The sequence below is a fragment of the Acinonyx jubatus genome, chromosome B3, assembly GCF_027475565.1.
Source record: "Acinonyx jubatus isolate Ajub_Pintada_27869175 chromosome B3, VMU_Ajub_asm_v1.0, whole genome shotgun sequence".
Taxonomy (NCBI): domain Eukaryota; kingdom Metazoa; phylum Chordata; class Mammalia; order Carnivora; family Felidae; genus Acinonyx; species Acinonyx jubatus.
The window spans coordinates 3306000-3324839 of record NC_069386.1 but is presented as its reverse complement, the minus strand read 5'-3'; the positions used below and the strand labels follow the sequence as shown (position 1 = coordinate 3324839).

The 18840-nt window shown below is 45.5% G+C and overlaps 1 protein-coding gene across 4 annotated transcripts in view; it reads left to right on the top strand.

Annotated features, from left to right (window-relative positions):
• ADAMTSL3 (ADAMTS like 3) overlaps positions 1 to 18840 on the top strand; it is a 350744-nt gene that overhangs the window by 4291 nt on the left and 327613 nt on the right. For all 4 annotated transcript variants that reach the window (XM_053223471.1, XM_053223476.1, XM_027068223.2 and 1 more), the window contains exon 2: positions 353 to 453. In XM_053223471.1, coding sequence (XP_053079446.1) covers positions 385 to 453 — 69 coding nt within the window. In that variant the 5' untranslated portion in view covers positions 353 to 384. The remainder of the gene's footprint in view (positions 1 to 352; positions 454 to 18840) is intronic.

Below are 18840 nucleotides of genomic sequence, written 5' to 3'. Positions count from 1 at the left end.
CTCCATGCTGGCTTCCTGAGTCAGAAGCCAATCGCCACACCCTGCTGTTGACACATGAGCTGGAAAGTGGCTGGTGCAGAGATGTCTCAGCTTCTGGAGGACTGGCCGTGTGGGTTGCACATGGGAGGCAGGTCCAAGTGCCCTCCTGACCTTGATGTGGTTGCCTCTTAAAGATAGCCCTCCATGGCCTGTACCTTGACATAGGCACCCCATCCTGAATCTACACAAACCTTTTCGAGACATTGTTGGGGGGCGGTGGTTCAGGGTCCCTCCGTCTGATGGGTCTCTTAAGTCATGGGTGCCGCCACTGGGGACAGAGCTGGTTGGAAACCAACTTTTTGCTCTCTTGTAGGCTCAAGAGAGACTCCCAGGAGACCGGACCCGATGGCTTCGTGGGAGAGTTCCTGGTGGCCGCTGATCTGGATGGTCGTCATGCACTCTGCCCTCCTACAGGTACTGTGCAGGGGAAGAAGGGTGGTGAGCTTCCCTCTGCTTGCTCACAAGCACTGTTCTAGATCACCTAAGATGTGGTATGAGCAGTGTTCATCCTATCCCAGAGAGAGTCTCATTTTCTCCCTTACCCCCGGCAAATGGCATTCTGGTTGACCTAGCTGTAAGAATGATCCAAATCCCTTGGGTCCTCGTGGAGCCCTGAGCAGGGCTCTGAGACCGCTTGGGTGCCATGTACCAGCAATGACTTGGGGGGCTGTCATGGACCCTGTCTTTTCAGTCTAGAATGGCTGTCTGCATGTGCCCAGTGGAGGCTGGGCTGCTAAAGGCCAGGGCACAACGAAGGGGCCGAGCCCACTTTCTGACCTTTGCTCAGCCACGAAGTAAGTGTTCTGAGTTTACTTGTGTCAACACACATCACACTATTTTGCGGTTCTTTCTTAGGCTCCGTCTCTCCCACTAGCCTGGGAGGGCCCAGCTCACCCCTTGCGTCCTCATTTGCCCACAGGGCAGACTGAAGTAAAGGTAGCATTGCCGGAGAGACAGGAGGGAGTGGCGGAGACAGTGACAAAGTGGATGGCTCCTGCCCCATCTAGTGAGAACAGCCGTTGCCCCACTCCAGCGGAGCCAGGTGGGAACACAGGCCCAGAATTGCCGTATCTTCTACTTTTTTAAAGAGGGCTGGATCGTCCAGACCTCCTAGGAGACCTCCCAGGTTTTAAAGCCATGAAAGCCAGACATATATGTTTGCATCCTGGATTTTGCCTAGCAGTTTGGAGCCCATAGTCTAAAGGTGCAGACCGAGTCTTAGTGTGATGTCCCCAGGGCCACTGTTAGCCCAGTACAGCACCTCATGTGGGTTGGAACAAGGCAGTCCCTCTCTTCAGGTGTAACTTCTTGGGCATATGGCTCAGGGGCCTGTGTACCCTCCGGGTCTAGCAAAGGACCTGGCCCTTTAGGAGGGCTTTAATGTCTTTTCAACGAGGTTGCACACTTGAATAAAGAGACACACTGTGGGACAGATTGGTCAGGCTGAGTCTCAGTTCACTTTCTCGGACACGGTGTTTCCGAAGCCTCTTTTAGCCCCAGTGCCCCACGATTGCGGTGGCTCATGGAAGCTGGCTGTCAAGGTACGGTTTCTCCCCCGTGATCCCCGTGTCATTGATGCTGTTCCGTAATCACATTCTAATAGGTACGTTTCGTTAGCACAAAAATATATATATATTTTTTAAATTTTTTTAACGTTTATTTATTTTTGAGACAGAGAGAGACAGAGCATGAACGGGGGAGGGGCAGAGAGAGAGGGAGACACAGAATCTGAAACAGGCTCCAGGCTCTGAGCGGTCAGCACAGAGCCCGACGCGGGGCTCAAACTCACGGACCGCGAGATCACGACCTGAGCCGAAGTCGGACGCTTAACCGACTGAGCCACCCAGGCGCCCCAGCACAAAAATATTTTTAGGGTGATTTTAGGGTTCCTCTAGTCAGTGAGGTGTAGGGTGGTGGCGAATGGCAGAGACTCACTTTTCGGTCCGGTCAGCAGATCTGAAACAGGCTGTGAGAGCTTCGCATATTTCTTCCTGGGCAAATGGGGCTGAGGCTTCAAGGCACAGCGTTTCGGTTTGTCTTCTCGCACCCTATAAAAAATTTAAATGTGCTTTGAGGCAGTCTGCTGACCTTTGGCCAAGGGCAGCGTTTGCCCAGCTTGAATCGCTCAGTGACCTCTTTTGGATTTTTCCATATCTATGTGCCTCTGGCAGTGCTGTTTCCACGTATGGGGCGGCGGGGGCAGGAGGTCGTGGAAGGAGGGTTCAGACGACAGCGCCCTCTACTCAGTCCACCGCTCGAATCCCGGCTGCACTACCTCCTGACCCGTCCACCCAGACTTCTCCGCATCTGTTTCCACATCCGTAGAGAGGGGTGTCTACCTCAGAGAACCATTTGAAGGAGTTAATCCGCTGCAAGTGGGGAGAAGGAGCAGACAAAACAAAAACAGTGTCTGGCGTGTAATAAGTGTGCAATAAACGTGAGCTCTCTGCGGGGGCTGTTGCCTGGGAACACCAGGGTTTAAGGGGTGCCTGCAGTTTCCGCTGTGGTACTGTAGGGGGCGCTCAGGAGGCGTCAGCCGGAGAGAGAAGGCGCTGTACAGGCGGGGAGGAGGTGGGGCCGACCTTCTCAGGGGAGTCTCCCGGCAGGTGTGAGTGGGATTAGCCAGGGCAGTCTCGCTATGTGGGCGGTGGGAGAATGTTCTAGTGTAGGGTAGGTCAGTCCTGAGAATCTACTTGTGGGTTGGACATTTGGCTGTCTGCCTAAGGTCAGCCTGGGTTTGATTCAAAGCTGCCCCTCTGGGATATCTTGAGATTTTGGTTCGTGTTTGGGGGGCTTGAGTGTTCTTCAATATCTCCCCTTTCTTTGTTTTGTTTTTGTTTTTGTTTTCTTTTTGAGACAGAGAGAGAGAGAGAGAGTGAGGGAAGGACTCAGGGAGAGGGAGAGAGAATCTTAAGCAGGGGCGCGACCCGGAGCTCCATCTCACCTGGGTGAGATCAAGACCTGAGCAGAAATCAAGAGTCGGACACTTAAAGACTCAAGACTGAGCCGCCCGGGCGCCCCTCCCCTTGCCTTGTCAGTGTGGCCGCTAGGTGGCTGGTAGGGAATTAAAAGACGCGAAGCCGAGCCACAAGGAGCAGGGGTGTGCCAACTCGTTTAATAAAAACTAGATTTCCTTTATTAAATCAGCAAAAAACTTAACCTCTTATATTCACTGACCGCAAGCAGTTGTGACAGATCGCAGAGCAAACGCATGAGGTCGGCTGCCTTGTGTTTTTCTAACTTGTTCTTGAGTGTTTCTGGAGCAGCTTCCTGTTTCTCTCGCCCTTCTGGGTCAGGGGCCCCGGCCGCGTCCTGTCACCCCAGGTCCTCTCCTTGGGGACCCCGGTCTTCCCTGAGAAGTCAGCTGCCACCGCTCCAGTGCTCCCCTGCAGCCGCCTGCTTTGGGAAGGTCTTACACCCACTCAGGGGGTATGAACACGCTGCCAGTCGCCGGCTCCAGCCATGCTTTGGCCCATCCCCTCCATGTCCATTCCTTAGTGACGTCTTGGGCAGATTTACTTTCATTTTTTTTTTTTCATTTTAAAAAAGTCCAGTCCGATTTCAAATTTGGATTCCCCGCTTTGGTTTCAATGTCACCTCCCTTCTGTCTCGTGTAGGCTCCACACGTGGCTCCAGGCATGTGACGTGACGTCCTGCCGTGGTCTTTCTCGCCTCACCTCAACCAGTGGTGAGGACTGGTTCGGGGATACTTCTGCTGGGTCCAGCCTTCCTGGCACTGGAAACAAGGAGGGGGGACGGGGAGAGGAGCAGACAGCTTTCTGTGTAACTGGACACCTCTCTCTGGTAGTTGCCACTGCCTGTCGGGCTGTCGGCGACTGTCCTGTCCTCGGGTGGCTGGTGTGAGTTCTTTGGTTCTCCCTTTTCTGGAGCAGGAGGCCCAGCATGCCCATTGCTGCTGAGTTCTCCTTGCCTAGCGGGCAGCTTCGTGGGGCGGGGTCCAGGCACGCAAGGTTGTAAACCCAGCTCCCTAGCAGAACACACGGACTCACCCCATCACCATCTCGTCCACCTGCAACAGACGTCGCATTGTGTGTCAGCCACACTCCAGTTAAAGAGAGACACCCCAGCTCCCTTTGTCGTTGCCCGCTTGATCTGTAGGGAACGCACGCTTCCTTGCCGTGCAGACGGTGGAGGCATCGGATTCTCCACGCCGCCTCCTCTCTCTGTCCTGCCAGCTGCCTTTGGTTCTCCACTTCTTGCTCGGGGAGGCCCAGGGACGTATCAGCAGAGCCAGTCTGAGCGGATGCACATCTGGGGAGTGGAAGGCCAGTCTCGCCTTGCAGCCCCCCCGTGCGTTCTCTGTGAATGATCTTTTTCTTCAGTGAATCTCAGTCGGACTTAGAGAGTAGGGAGGTGATGCAGGACTTGGCCTTGCCCCTCCCTGCGAGCTCTGCGGCAGGTGTGTGCCTAATGTTAGCCCCTCTCTTTAGAATGTGAGGTCCTTACCTCCCCTTTGTCACCACTTTGGCCCTTAAGACCAATGTCTTAAGTAAGGTCTTAAGGTCATTGGGAAAGGTCCCATTGAATGTCTTGACTCCAAAAGTAGACACTGAGCTCTAGTTAGTGCGAGTCGTGGTGGCGGTTCTGGTCCCAGCGATTTGGGTTTCATTGGTTCTGGTCTGAAGTTTTAAGGGTTGTTCTTTCATGTGGTTCTTGGCAGTTCTGGTCTCACTGATCCCCTCCGGTGTTATTTCTGGTCTTTGATCCTTCCTTCTGGTTCCATCAGTTCTGGAATCGAGAGGAGTTGTGGTCTCAGAGACTCTGGATATTTTGGTGGTTCGGGTCTCAACAGGAGTTTTGTCTGGGTGGCCGTCACCTTGGTGGAGGCCTCGGCGTCTGTGGTGTTGGCTCTCATCTCGGTGTTGGCTCTGGCCATGGTGGTGGCTCTTCCCTTCTCTCACCACAGACATTACACCATAATAATTAGACCGCTTGGCCTTCACCCCGTCCCTGTTGCATCAGAAGGCAGAATCCAAGCACAGGTGCAGAAATCCCCCTTCTCCTCAGAACCTGTCCCCTGACCCGGGAGAAGAGGGCGGCAGACTCAGCCGAGGTGACAGGTGTGTTGGTGTGCTCTTGATTGACTTGGGTCCTGCGTGGGCAGTGGTTGTAGAGCCATGCACACCTACGCTCACCCTTCGCAGTGGCTTCTTACAGCACCACGGAACCCCCAGTAGAACCATTTTCCATCTCTCTTACTCTCACCTGCCTGGTCCCCCACCTTCAGGACTTCCCGGCCAAGTTCTGGGGCACTTTTCCGGCCACTCCCCATCTAGAGAAGAGGTCTAAGAGAATGACAGTGATGAGTCCATTTAGTTCCTTGCCATAGCTTGACATCCTGTGTCGAGCGGCACTGACCGCTAGCAGGTAAGTTATGTGCATAAAAATTTAAGTTGTAGAAACATAGCAGAGGTAGATAATGAAAGGAAAATCAAAGTAAAAAATCTGCCTTACCCCTACCACCCAGACAACTATCGATGTTTTCATGTGTAATCTTCCAGGCTTTGTCTATGCACAGATGTCATATAAATACACTGTTATGTTTTGATTAGTGGGATCATGCTAAACACACTGTTAGACATCATTGTTTTCAGTCAGTATATCATGAATATTTCTCCCTGTCGGTGTGTATATGTCTGCGTTTCCATTTGGAATGGCGGTGTTCATTGCACTTATGGATATACTGTAATAATTTGTTTACACACGTTGTTTCTTTGTTGGACCTTTGGATTGTTTCCAAGATGGTTCGGTCGCCTGTGTTTGCCATCAGCTACCTGTAATGGACATCTTACGCTCACGTCTTTGCTTACTTATTTGAATATTCCTTAGAGTAATTTTTCCATAGTTGAATGTGCTTTGCTACACATTTGGTACACCTTGTGGCGCCTTTTCTCTTCATCCTGTTTTATTCTGGGTGGAGTTCTTCCAGCACTCTGGGTTTTATGTCACACGTGCATTCCCTGAGTGACGTCCCCCTCCACAGTGATTTGGGATGCAGATTCCAAGCTGTGCTGATTGACACGACAGATCCTGAGCAGAAGGACTTAAGCTTGTCCTGGAGGCAGAGTCCGCCTTCTTACCAAGCTGCCCCCAAGGCCTGCACCTGCAGGATGGAGTCATTGGGTAGATCCTGTGAGAATCCAGTGGAAGAATGAAGGGGAGCCCTCTCCTCATTTGTCATTGTGACGCCTGATGCCTTTCTCTTTGTCTCTGTGTCCTTCCCATCTCTGGCTCTTTTTACAAGCTGCTCAGTTCCAGAGTTCTGCACATTGTCTCTTCTGTCTTCATACGCTCTCCCCAGGCATCTTCCGTCAGTCACTCCTCTGGTTTTCTCTCCAGAGCCTCCTGCCTGGGGCTTATCACCAGGGGACCCAGATCTCAGAGTGATTCAGGCTTTCAAAAGTTCTCTTCAAGTAAGTTTCTGCATACAATCAAAAGATAAAAAGGTATCTTCTATTTTACATTAACTTCTAAATGTAAACATTGGAAATAAAACACAAGTTTGATAAGTCTCTTTTGGCTTTGCTTTTCCTTTCCTTTCCTTTCCTTTCCTTTCCTTTCCTTTCCTTTCCTTTCCTTTCCTTTCCTTTCCTTTTCGTTCCTTTCCGTTCCTTTCCGTTCCTTTTCCTTTCTTTTCTGTTTTCTTTTCTTTCCTTTTTTCCCTTTTTTTCTAAACTCAAACACTTCTCCAAAATGGAAGAGGCGCAACATCTCGGAGAGGCTTCTGACTGTCTCTTCCGTGAACTGCACATCAATATCCATGAGCTACTAGTCAGCTCCCTAGGATATTCCCTGGGGGCCTTAAACATGATACTTCTAAAGGGAAGTCCCCAGTGCCCTTCCCCCGCTGCCCCACCAACTCTGTCTCAGTGCTTAGATTCTCCATCATTTGGTCATTTGAGCCAGAATCCTGGGATCACCGTAGATGTGTTCTTTGCTGCCCTGCCTGTACCCATTCTGCCACCAACTTCCATTTGTTCCATCTCAAAAATGCCTCTTAATTCAGTTTCCACCCCTCTGCTTCCATTGATACCATATGTTTGAAGAGTAGGGTACGTGGTGGCACCAGGTATAAACAAAGGCAGTTTGTGGTCATACTGGACAGGACCTTGCCGAGCAAGTTGAATAAGTCATTGATAAAGAGGGCTTTCTTTGGCGGGCAGCATGGAGTCCTGTGGGTGTTCAGGAGGTGATGGGAGGCACCATTAAGATTCCCTCGGACCACTGGTGATGCACATGAGCAGAGGGTACTCGTGAGGCAGCTGGCACCGGTCCAGGTTGGTAATGAGTCCTTCAACTCAGTTCACGAGAGTGTGTGGGTGGGAGTTAGCCATGGACAAGAGGGTGAGTATGGAAACATTTTAGAACCTGATGAGATAGATCCTGACAAGTGATCGTGTGGGATAGAGAGGGGCGGGGGAAGAATTGGAGATTTCTTCAGGTTTTGAACAAGTTTTAGGGGCACGTGAAAATGAAAACTTACCCTGATCTTGTGAAATGGTTGGTGATGGCTGAAGGAATAGTTTCAGGGCAAGATGTCGATTGCAGAAGGTGAGGCACTGAATAAAGGACATGTGTGATGCTCTTTGAGAGGGAAGTAGGCTGAGCTGAGTGAGCATTTCAGTATATATGTACTCCTCAGGGAAGTATCTAGGAGAAAAGAAGGGATTAAAGATACAAGAGGAAAAAACCAATTTTATGTAATTGTTTCATAACAGAAAAGTGGGCAGCGTTCCCCCACTACGTTGCTAATGGATCTAAAAGCACCAAAGCTGACATCTTATGGAAACCACATTGCAAGGTTTATGATTGTGATTGCTCTCGGTTTATTTTTACAAAGATGCTAATTTCCATAAATAGCATGGAAGCATAAAGCAATTTCCTCTCCAAGTATTTTATGCAATTACTTTCTGGAATTTGTCAGCACTGAACAGCTCCAGCCAATGTATGCTATAAATTATTGTGGTCAAATACTCAGAAATGCATTTGTTCTCCAAGCCTTTGCTTATAAATATAATAGCCTTTTATTTTGAAAATACTTTTTAAAAAGGAAGAATACCTATTTTATTAATAGGAACTCATTTATGGCATTAAAGGACTTTAAATTCTCTTCACTCTTTTGAAATTTCCATTGTATTTTTTCCTGATTTAAAAATATAAAACATATTTATTAGAAAAAATATGGAGAACACAGGGAAAGACAAAAATGCTAAAAATAACCATTAATTCTACCAATTATTAGGATTTTGTGGTATGTATGTATTGCTAATATTCTTCCTGGAATATTAACATGTGTAAGCATCTTTTAAAAAGTGATTACACTGTATTTTGGTTATAACTTTTTAAATATTTAACAGTGTGAGGAATATTTCCATATGTCCTCAAATATTTTTTCTATAGTAGTATTTAATGTCTTCATAATACTGCATCATTTAGATGTCCTATATTTTATTAACTAATTCTTTACTGCTGAACCTTCAGGTTGATTGGGTTTTTTTGCTATTACAAATAATGCTGCTACAAAAACTCAAGCAGAACCATCCTTGCTCACATTTGTGATTATTTTCTTTGAATACATTTCTGGAAAAATGTATTCGTTGAGACATAATTTGGGGGTCAAAAGCTATGTGCAGTTTTAAGACCTTAAATTTATATGATCAAATTGTCTTTTCAGAAAGCTTCTATCAATGTGTGTTCTTACTTTGCAAAAGTTAGCAATATCAGACTTAATTAAGGAAATCTTAGTAATGAGAGATTCTCAAAAATACTTTTGGGCTCTCCTTATTACTGGTTTCGTGTAAGGTTTCCATAAGACGTTAGAAATAGTATAACAGATTTTATCTTCATATTTTTGCCTATATTTTTCTACTGAGAATTTCTTGTTAATTTGTAAGTGTCCTTTATATATAAAGTATATTAACCTCCTGTCTTTCACATGTTGCAAGTAATTTTCCCATTTTGTCATTAATTTTTATCTTTATATTTTGGATACACTGACATAATTTTCAAGTCGTATACTTTGCCTCTGCATCATGCTTGGAAATAACTGAGAGAAAATATATGCACGTCTGTCTTCTTCTAGTCTTTTTTTAAACATTAACATTTTAATTTTGGAATATATTTAGTTAATTAATCTGTCAGTGTCTTCCTGTGCTAATACCATATTTTTTAACAAACTATTTTACTATAGCTTTATGGTGTGTTCAGTATCTATTAAGTGAAGACCTGTCTTCATTATTATAGTTTTGACTAATCCAGAGGTCTTTCAAAGGATTTGGTCAAGTTCCAAGCACAAAAATTCTGCTGTTTTAAGTGGGATTTGGTGTAATGGGGGAGTAACAAGGATTTTTTTTCCCTCAAAACTACACAAAACAGACACACAACAAAAAGAACAAAGTTTATCTTCAGTGTAACAAGGAAATGGAACTGGCCTCTCAACACAAACTGTGAAGCATTTTTTTCTAAGTTCTGTGGATTCTAGACCCGAGTGAGAGAGGATCCTGGAGGCTGACATGTGTCTCCTTGGACTGTGAGCAGGACAGAGATTTCCCCAAGGGTGACTGTCACAAATTGTGCCTATCTAATAAACTTTTGGTAAGGACAGTGGCATTGGGAACCTTGATGGGGCTCAAAAAGAAGTGGGTATTGTCCCCAAAGAGGCCTTACTTGACATCAAAAATGCAAGTGACCCAGAGTTGAAGGGGAAAATTCTTGACACACATGTTTTTTTGTCTAGATGTTCAAGGTGACCTTCTGCCCAGGGAGTCTGCTGAAGGGGAAAGGGAAAGGGGATGAGGTAGGGGGAGGGAGCCGCACTTCCCAGAACAAAAGGCTGTGGATTAGGGGCTCCTCCTAGGCCTCATGGACCTTCCAGTGGTGACAGTAAAAGGAGGATACTGTTCTCGAGAAAAGGAGAGACCTTAATTAGAGGATGAGCCAGACAGCAAAGCAGAATTGAAGCACTGGATGGCTCATCCCTCACGTCCTCCCCTCCCTCCTCCCTGTGCTGCTCTTCAGCAGTGCTGACTCCATGAGGAAACAGGAACACAGTGGGTTAAGCAGCTGGGGATGTGCCAGATCAACAGGCGTTCTACCCAATGGAATATGAACAAACGAATACATGATAATAGAAAACTGATGAAAGAAGATCCAACATATGTATAGTTAATATATCTTAAAAAGGAGAAAAAAATCAACGAGTTAAAACATTTGTCACTTTTTTCCTGAGGTCTTTGTAAATATCGACTCCGGGCCTTTTGGCGTTGGATATTACTGAAGAGAACTGTGTGGCCAATCTGATTTTTTCCCCTTGTGTGTGCCTTGGTTTGTCTGCCATGATAGCTATGTGATTTCTTCTCTGTTCTGAAGTCCTGTATTTTCATCTGGACATTATGTATATAATTTTTATGTAAATAGTTTTTTTTTTTTATCTTTATAAGTGTGTATTGTGTGTGCAGGAAAGGCTTTTTACTGTGATCTTCAAATTTGTAATGTTTTGGGGCACCTGGGTGGCTCATTCAGTTAAGCATCCGACTTTGGCTCAGGTCATGATCTCATGGTTCCTTTGGCGTCGGACCCTGCACTGACAGCTCAGAGCCTGGAGCCTGCTTTGGATTCTTTATCTTTCTCTCTCCCTCTGCTCCTCCTTTGCGCGCGCTCTCTCTCTCTCTCAAAAACAAATAAACTTAAAAAAAGACAAATTTGTAACGTTTTTATTTTTTATTTTCACCATTCTTTTTCTAAGCTCACTTTTTCCACGATCTTAAATGTTTTCTTTAAACTTTAATATTTCCACTGAGCTTTTTAAAAGAGCGATCAGGTTGTCTATAATTTATCTGTGGCTGTTGTTCTGAGAAATTTATCTAGTGATACGTCTTCATTGACTACATTTTGCTTATGTTTCTATTTAAAAAAAATTGTATTTGTTGACCTTGTGAGGGTTCTGTTCTGATGGGGATTTTTTAGAATGGGGGTCTGCTCCATGTGTCTCTTGTCCCCCCTTGGTGAGACCAGCAGGCTAGCCAGGGGTGTTCCTCTCTTGATGATAACAGACACACACGGGAATAAGTCCGAGTGCACAACGGTCTTTCTTGTGACTTTTACTGGAGCCATTTTTGCTAACATCCCATTGGCCAAAGCAACTCACATAGTGGAAGCCATAGTCAGGGAGTGGGGAGGTACCTTGACCTGCTGTGAAGCCTGGGCAAGTTATAAAGCTAAGCCCCAATCACTGGGGTGGGCAGGTAAGCTCCTCCCATAGAGATTATGTGTGTATGAATGTGTGTGTGGTAGTGGGGGGTGAGGGGTAGGAGTGAATTTTTTTTTTAATGTTTATTTTTGAGAGAGACAGAGACAGAGCACAAGCAGGGGAGGGGCAGAGAGAGAAGGAGACACAGAATCCGAAGCAGATTCCAGGCTGTGAGCTGTCAGCACAGAGCCTGACATGAGGCTTGAACTCACGAACCGTGAGATCATGACCTGAGCCAAAGTTGGACGCTCAACTGACTGAGCCACCCAGATGCTCTGTGAGTATTTTCAGTTAATCTAATCTAATCTGGTAAATCCAGGATTTTCTTTTTTTTTTTTTTCAAAGTTTGATTTTAACTCCAGGTAGTTAACATACAGTGTTAAATTAGTTTCAGGTATACAATATAGTGGTTCAATAATTCCATACATCACCCGGTGCTCTTTACGGCAGATATATTCCTTAATCCCCATCACTTATTTCCCCCACCCCCTCACCCACTTCCCCTCTGGTAACCATCAGTATGTTCTCTATAGTTAAGAATCCGTTTTGTGGCTTATCTCTCTCTCTCTTTTTTCCCTTTGCTCATTTGTTTTGTTTCTCAAATTCCACATATGAGTGAAATCATATGGTATTTGTCTTTCTCTGACTGACTTATTTTGCTTAGCCTAATACACTCTAGCTCCATCCATGTCATTGCAAATGGCAAGATGTCATTCTTTCTTTATGGCTGAATAATATTCATTTGCATGAGTGAGTGAGTGAATGTGTGTGTGTGTGTGTGTGTGTGTGTGTGTGTATCACATCTTCTTTATCCATTCATCAACTGATAGACACAAAACCAGGCTTTTCAACAGAGTGTAGATAGCTCTGGAGAGCACGCTTTAATCACCACATTTACACCATCATCATTAACTAATATCGCTGAACTGGGAAATTGTAGCACTGTCTCATTTTGCGATGTAAAGTCAGCCAGGAAGAAGTGTACTTTACATCATGACTCAAGGCATGTATGTATATATGTGTTCATATTACTGGAACAAAAGTTTCAAGAAACAAGGCTTATCCTTTCTATGAAGCCTTCATGGTGACATTTGCTTTTTTACCCAGTCCATTCCACTTGATCCTATGGGGAAAAAAATGGCTGGTTAAGACCTAATAAATTAAGTTCATGACCCACTAGTGGGCTGTGTTTGCAGTCTGAGAAAACACCACCCCAGTCGGTAGACCCCAATAGTCCTTTTGTGTGTATTGATGGTCCTTCTCTGACATTTGGCTGGAGGGAGAGGGTTGATGAGGGTCGATCTGGTTACCCCTCACCCAGTGTAGCTCTGGTCTCCCCAGAGTGGTAGGTTCTTCTGCTGAACTGTTGCCAGTGGTGTGCACAGAGAAGTGTCATTGCCAGCATGCATGTTATCAAGGCTCTTCAGAATGATCTAGACGCTCATATTCTTTCACTCCTCTGACCTGCTAACACAATGAATCGTATCAGTGAGCTCCCTAATATCGAATCATCTCTGTGCCCCTGGCATTAACTGTACTTGGCCATGATATATTGTCTTTTTAATATTCAGCTGGATTCGGTTTGCACGTATTTTGTTGGAAAGTACGACATCTGTATTCATAAGTAATGTTGGTTAGTATTATATTTTTCCGGTTTTTATATCAAGATTTTTGTTCACTTCATAAAAATGGGTTAGAGCATTTTCCATCATTTTTTTTTTCTTTTCTTGATCTGTTTAAATAGCACAGGAATAACCTGTTCCTTGAAGATTTGAAAGAACTTGATAGTAAATGGGGCACAGAACCTTTTTGGGAAAGTATTCTCTGAAGGCTTTTTAAAAATTGGATATGATTATTGGAATATTCAGGTTTTCTCTCTTTTTTAAATTTTTTTTAATGTTTGTTTTTGAGAGAGAGAGAGGTAGAGGTAGACCGTGAGTAGGGGAGGGGCAGAGAGAGAGGGAGCCACGGAATCCAAAGCAAGCTCCAGGCTCTCAGCTGTCAGCACAGAGCCCGACATGGGGCTCGAACTCGTGACCCGTAGTGAGATCATGACCTGAGTCGAAGTCGGACGCTTAACCGACTGAGCCACCCAAGTGCCCCATCAAAAAAAATTTTTTTAAAGATTTATTAACTTCATCACCCTTAAATCTAGAGAGAAGCAGCCGCCTTGGTTTTCAGAGCCTGGAATTCTGAACGTTGGTGTAGCTCATTTAGGAGTATATTTTAAGCAATGCTGTGAAACGGATTAACTATGACTATATAATTTTATGAAAAAAAGAGGCCCGTAGATGTTAAAGTCCAAAAATACAGTGCCGGTCAGTTGGGGGAGGGGTGGGTAAAATTACAAGGAAACTTGCTGTTACTCAGTGGGATCTGGGAGACAGGACTCCAGATGATTCTGGAAAGGAGAAAGCAGGCAGAATCTTCTGCTGGGGTGAAGGCAGGGCTTATGAAGACATCTTCTGCTTGTCTGGTTCGGCTCATTGGTTTGGATTCATGTCCGTTTGCTGGGACTGAGGGTTGGAGGTTCTGATGGAAAGACGCCAGCCCGAAGGTGAAGGGCATGGCTGTCCTTCTCAAGGAAGGGTTGCCCATCTGTTAACAATAACTTGTGTTCATCCTTCGCTCGGGTTGGGAGGGAAGAGAAGAGGGGAATGTGTGCGATGGGCAGGTTGAAGCGGGTCCAATGCCCTGTGGCTGCTTAAAACAAATTCCTTTCAACGCATACTTTGCACTTAGAACACAGAGCCTCCTTTCCCTGGAGCAGTGGCCAGTGGAACAGTAGCTACTAATACTCCCTCCTTCATGGTCCTCTGATGAGAGAAGACCTTCCCAGACCCTGGCCAGGCCTTTGCCTCGTGCTTCAGGACGGGCTTTGTGGCCTTGCGTCCTGGCGGAAGCCCGGTGGCTGTGAGCTGACCTCCAGGCCCTCCCTCCCATCCTTGGGAGGCCCAGCATGTGGCAGGCGTCACCGTTCACGGCTTCGAGGGGCAGAGCACTTGCGCTGCAGGCTCTGTAAACCCTTTCTGGGATGCATCAGCAGCTTCCATTGTGAGAGCCAGGAGCGCATTTGGTGCGGGGAGTAGGGAAGGGATGTGTGGCGTGGCAGGTGGCCACGGTCTGGTGGGCTCCGTTCAGCCCTGGTGGGAGGCCGCTGTTCACCTGGGTGGTGCCCGCTGTGTACCGGGCTGCTGACTGCCGGTGGCTGGCACGTCCTTGGCAATGTACTTAGCGACCTGGCACTTTAGCAGACAATGGGAGGAGCCCAACACAGGCTGCAGAATGAGCGAGCTGCGGTTGATTATGTAGTTAATTGATGAAGCCAATAAATAGGCACCCGCACACATAGGGGCACACGGTGACACAGACGGTGTGCCGATGCAGGCTCCCGTCCTTCCTCAGTGGGGCATTGGTGAATCCCTTGGGAGTGACAGGCCACGTGTCTCCGTCCTTGTTGACCTCATTCTGGTTGTTTCCTGTGTCATCCGCTGATCTGCTTTGGGGCCCACCCCAGGACACAGGTGTTTTGAGCAAGCCTTGGCTCCCAGGATTCTCCCTTGGCTAGCCCTTGAGTGGTTTCCTGGAGAGAGTTAACGGATTTTTCCAGTCTAGGAATAGCCAAGGAAGCTTGTCCTTCCAAAGGCACGTGGCACATAGGACGTGGGCATCTTTCTGTAACTGCCATGTGGATATACTCACTGAGCTCAGAGCTCTGTTGTGTATGCGAAGACAGTGGGGTTAGCACATAATTCCGAGATTCAATTAACAAGTCCATTGACTGACAGTCCCTGATGAGGTCAAGAAAGAAAGAGATCTTCGTGGAAACTAACAGGAGACCAGAGCTGACAGTAGAAGTTCACAGGGCGGCCTAATCTGTGTTCTGCATTTAGAATTCAGATATCCTTCCCCGCTTTCTCTTTGATAGAATGGTCAGGATAACGAAGGCGTCGTAGCTTCTCTGGTATGTTAGAATTCTCTCTGTGGGGTTTGCTGTCTGCAAGTATTTTTTCCTGGTCTGTAGCTTGATTTTTTAAAATCCTCTGACGTATGGTCTTTTGTAGACCAAAAGTTGTCAGTTTTGATGAAGTCAAGTTTATCTGTTTTTTTCTTTCTTTTTTCAATTGTTTTAATGTTTATTTATTTTTTAGAGAGACAGAGACAGAGCACAAGCTGGGGAGGGTAAGAGAGAAAGGGAGACACAGAATCCGAAGCAGGTTCCGGGCTCTGAGTGGTCAGCACAGAGCCCGACGCAAGGCTCGAACTCATGAACTGTGAGATCATGACCTGAGCTGAAGTTAGATGCTTAACCAACTGAGCCACCCAGGTGCCCCTCATTTTGTTTTGTTTTGTATTTTTTTTTTTCATTTGTGAATCATGGTGTTTGTTGTCATGCCTAAGAACTCTGCCCAGCCCTAGGTCCTGAAGATTTTCTCCTATGCTTTCTTCTCAAAGTTTCATATTTTGTTATACTTTGTGTTTAAATTCGTGATTCATTTTGAATTTTGTATAAGGTGTGAGGTTAAAGGTAAGGCTTACTCTTGCCTGTAGATGTCCAAATGCTCCAGCGTCATTTGTTGAAAAAACTATCCTTCTTCCAATGAATTACTTCTGCTCCTTTGTCTGAAATCCATTGGGAAAATACCTGTGGGGGGTTACTTCCGGACTCTACATTTTGTCCCATTCATCAATATGTCTATCCCTCCTCCAACATGACATTGTCTCTGTTACCGTAACTATAAAGTAAGTATTAAAGTCGAGTACAATGCTCCTTTCCTACCTTATTAACTTCTTTATCAAGATTACTTAAGCTATTCTAGTACCTATGCATTTGCATATAATTTTGGAATAAGCTTGTATATGTACAAAAAGTCTTCCTAGAATTTTGATAGGAGTGATGTTGAACCTGTTGATAAGTTTGAGGGAGGATAAACATCTTAACTATCTTGAGTCTTCCAATCCATGAACATGGTCTGACTTTTTATTATTTACATCAATTCTGACTTCTTCTGTAAGTGTTTTATAAAATCCTGAACATGTCTTTTAGATTTGTACCTACACGGTTCCTCTTTTTTTTGAGTGGTTGTAAATGGTATTGGGGTTTGCATTTCATTATCCACATGTTAATTGCAAATGCATAGGAAACAATTGGTTTTGGGTATTGCTCTTAGAGCCTACAACCTTTCTAAACTCGTATATTGTTTCTAGGAGGTGTGTGTGTGTGTGTGTGTGTGTGTGTGTGTGTGTGTGTATTCCTTAGGATTCTGTAAATAGATGACGTGGAGTAAGGTGTAAAATTAAGGCCCGATATTATGTGCTATGTTGATATCTGGGGAAACTGGGAGGGTCTAGAATGGTCTTACTATAGGTTCTCTTCCCCACTCTGCTCCCACAGATATGGTCCCCTAGACAAGCAACCTTCCTTATCTAGAGGGCCAGGCAAGATTCCTGCTTTTTTTTTTTAATACTTATTTTTATTTTTGAGAGAGAGATAGAGCATGAGTGGCAGAAGGGCAGAGAGAGAGGGAGACGTGGAATCTGAAGCAGGCTCCAGGCTCCGAGCTGTCAGCACAGAGCCTGATGTGGGGCTCGAACTCACAAACCAAGAGATCATGACCTGAGCTGAAGTCGGACGCTCAACTGACTGAGCCATCCAGGTGCCCCTATTCCTGCTTAGATCCGAGTAGTGGATTTCAGTTCCTTGCCAGACTACAGAATTACTCAAACAAGCCAATCACATCCCCCACAAGGAACCAAGAGGTCACGTCTTGATAATACCTGCCTGCCTGCCTCTGTCCCTGCTTGTTTATTCTGTTCCCCAGTGATACCCCCATGTGCCACTGCATGGCATGATGTGTCCTCTTCTCCCCGGGCTATGAGTATGTGATTAGTAATCCGTTGTCTGTCTCATTGGTCCAGTGTCAGCTGTCAGGTGTCTGGCCATTCCTATAACCCTGGAGGAGAATCCCTCCCTCTCCAGTTGGGCAAATTGGAAGTGATTAAACAGATAATCACGTCATCTCTTCCTTTCAATCTGTATGCTTCATTGAGGTTTGTTTTCAATGTCCCAGAATGCGGTCTCTCTTGGTGAACGTTCCATTAGTCGAAAGAATGTATATTCTGCTGTTGTTGGGTGGAGTGTTCGTTAAATATCAGTTACGTTTGGCTGGTCGACAGTATTGTTTACTTCTTCTCTATCCTTGCTCATTTCCTCGCTAGTTATTCAGTCAATTACTGAGAGGAGGGTGTTGAAATCCCCATTGTGGATTTGTCTGTTTTTCCTTTCAGCTTTATCAGTTTTTGCTTCACGTGTTTTGAAGCTCTGTTGTTTGCACGTAAACATTTAAAATTCCTGTGTTTGCTTGGTGGACTATTCCTCTGGGTCCCTGGTAATTTTCTTTGCTCTGGAGTTCATCAGATATTAATGTAGTCTCTCCTTTGTAAAAATTGCTCTTAAACATAATACTAGCACAATATAAATTTTCCTTTTACTTTAGTATTCTTTCATTTTCAACTTATCTATATATACCGTTATATCTGAAGGGAGTTTCTTATAGAGATAATATAGTTGAGTTGTCTGTCTGTCTAGTGCATTCTACCAGTCTTTATCTGGTATACCTGTGCGTTTGGTGTATTTCGATCATTTACATTTAATGTGTTTATTGATATGTTACAATTGTATGTTATGTTAGGACTTTAGCCTGCTGTTATTTTTCTTGTTTCCTCTGTTTCTCTTTCTTTTTTTAAAAAAAATTTTTTTAACATTTTATTTTTTTAAGAGACAGAGAGGGACAGAACATGAGTAGGCGAGGGTCAGAGAAAGAGGGAGACACAGAATCCAAAGAAGGCTCCAGGCTCTTAGAGCTGTCAGCACAGAGCCCGATGAGGGGCTCACACCCATGAAAGAGAGATCATGATCTGAGCCAAAGTCAGAAGCTTAACTGACTGAGCCACCCAGGTGTCCCTCTCTCTCTCTCTCTTTTTAAAAAAATATTGAGTTTTGAGACAGAGAGAGACAGAGCATGAGTGGGGGAGGGGCAGAGAGAGAGGGAGCCGCAAGATCCAAGTCACATGGCCACACCTAACTTCCAGGGGATGGGAATGTGGACTCCTGCCATGGACCCAAGAAGGAAACTGGGTGTCTTTAGTGAACAAAACATCTGTTCTACCATAGTTCCCCCATTGTTTGCTTGGGTACCTTAGAAATCCATCTTTAAGATTATCAGGAATGGATCTGGGAAGAGTTACATAACTACTACCAGCCTGGCCGTAGCCGTAGTTACAGCTGACATCTGATTGGCTGGTGCCTGTGCCTTACTAGTTGTTAAATACTTTAAATACCGTTCTTGAGCATATAGTTTCTTTTATCACAACTTTATTCATCCAGCACCATAAAGGGCTGATTGTGGGAGCTGGGAGCACAGACTTGTTTTGGTGTGGCTTCTCGCTTTCCCAGCTACCTTTGACTTTGAGCCATGGTTAGAGACTTCCAGTTAAGTTGTTCCTGCCTCCCCTGTCTTTGTTATGGTTCC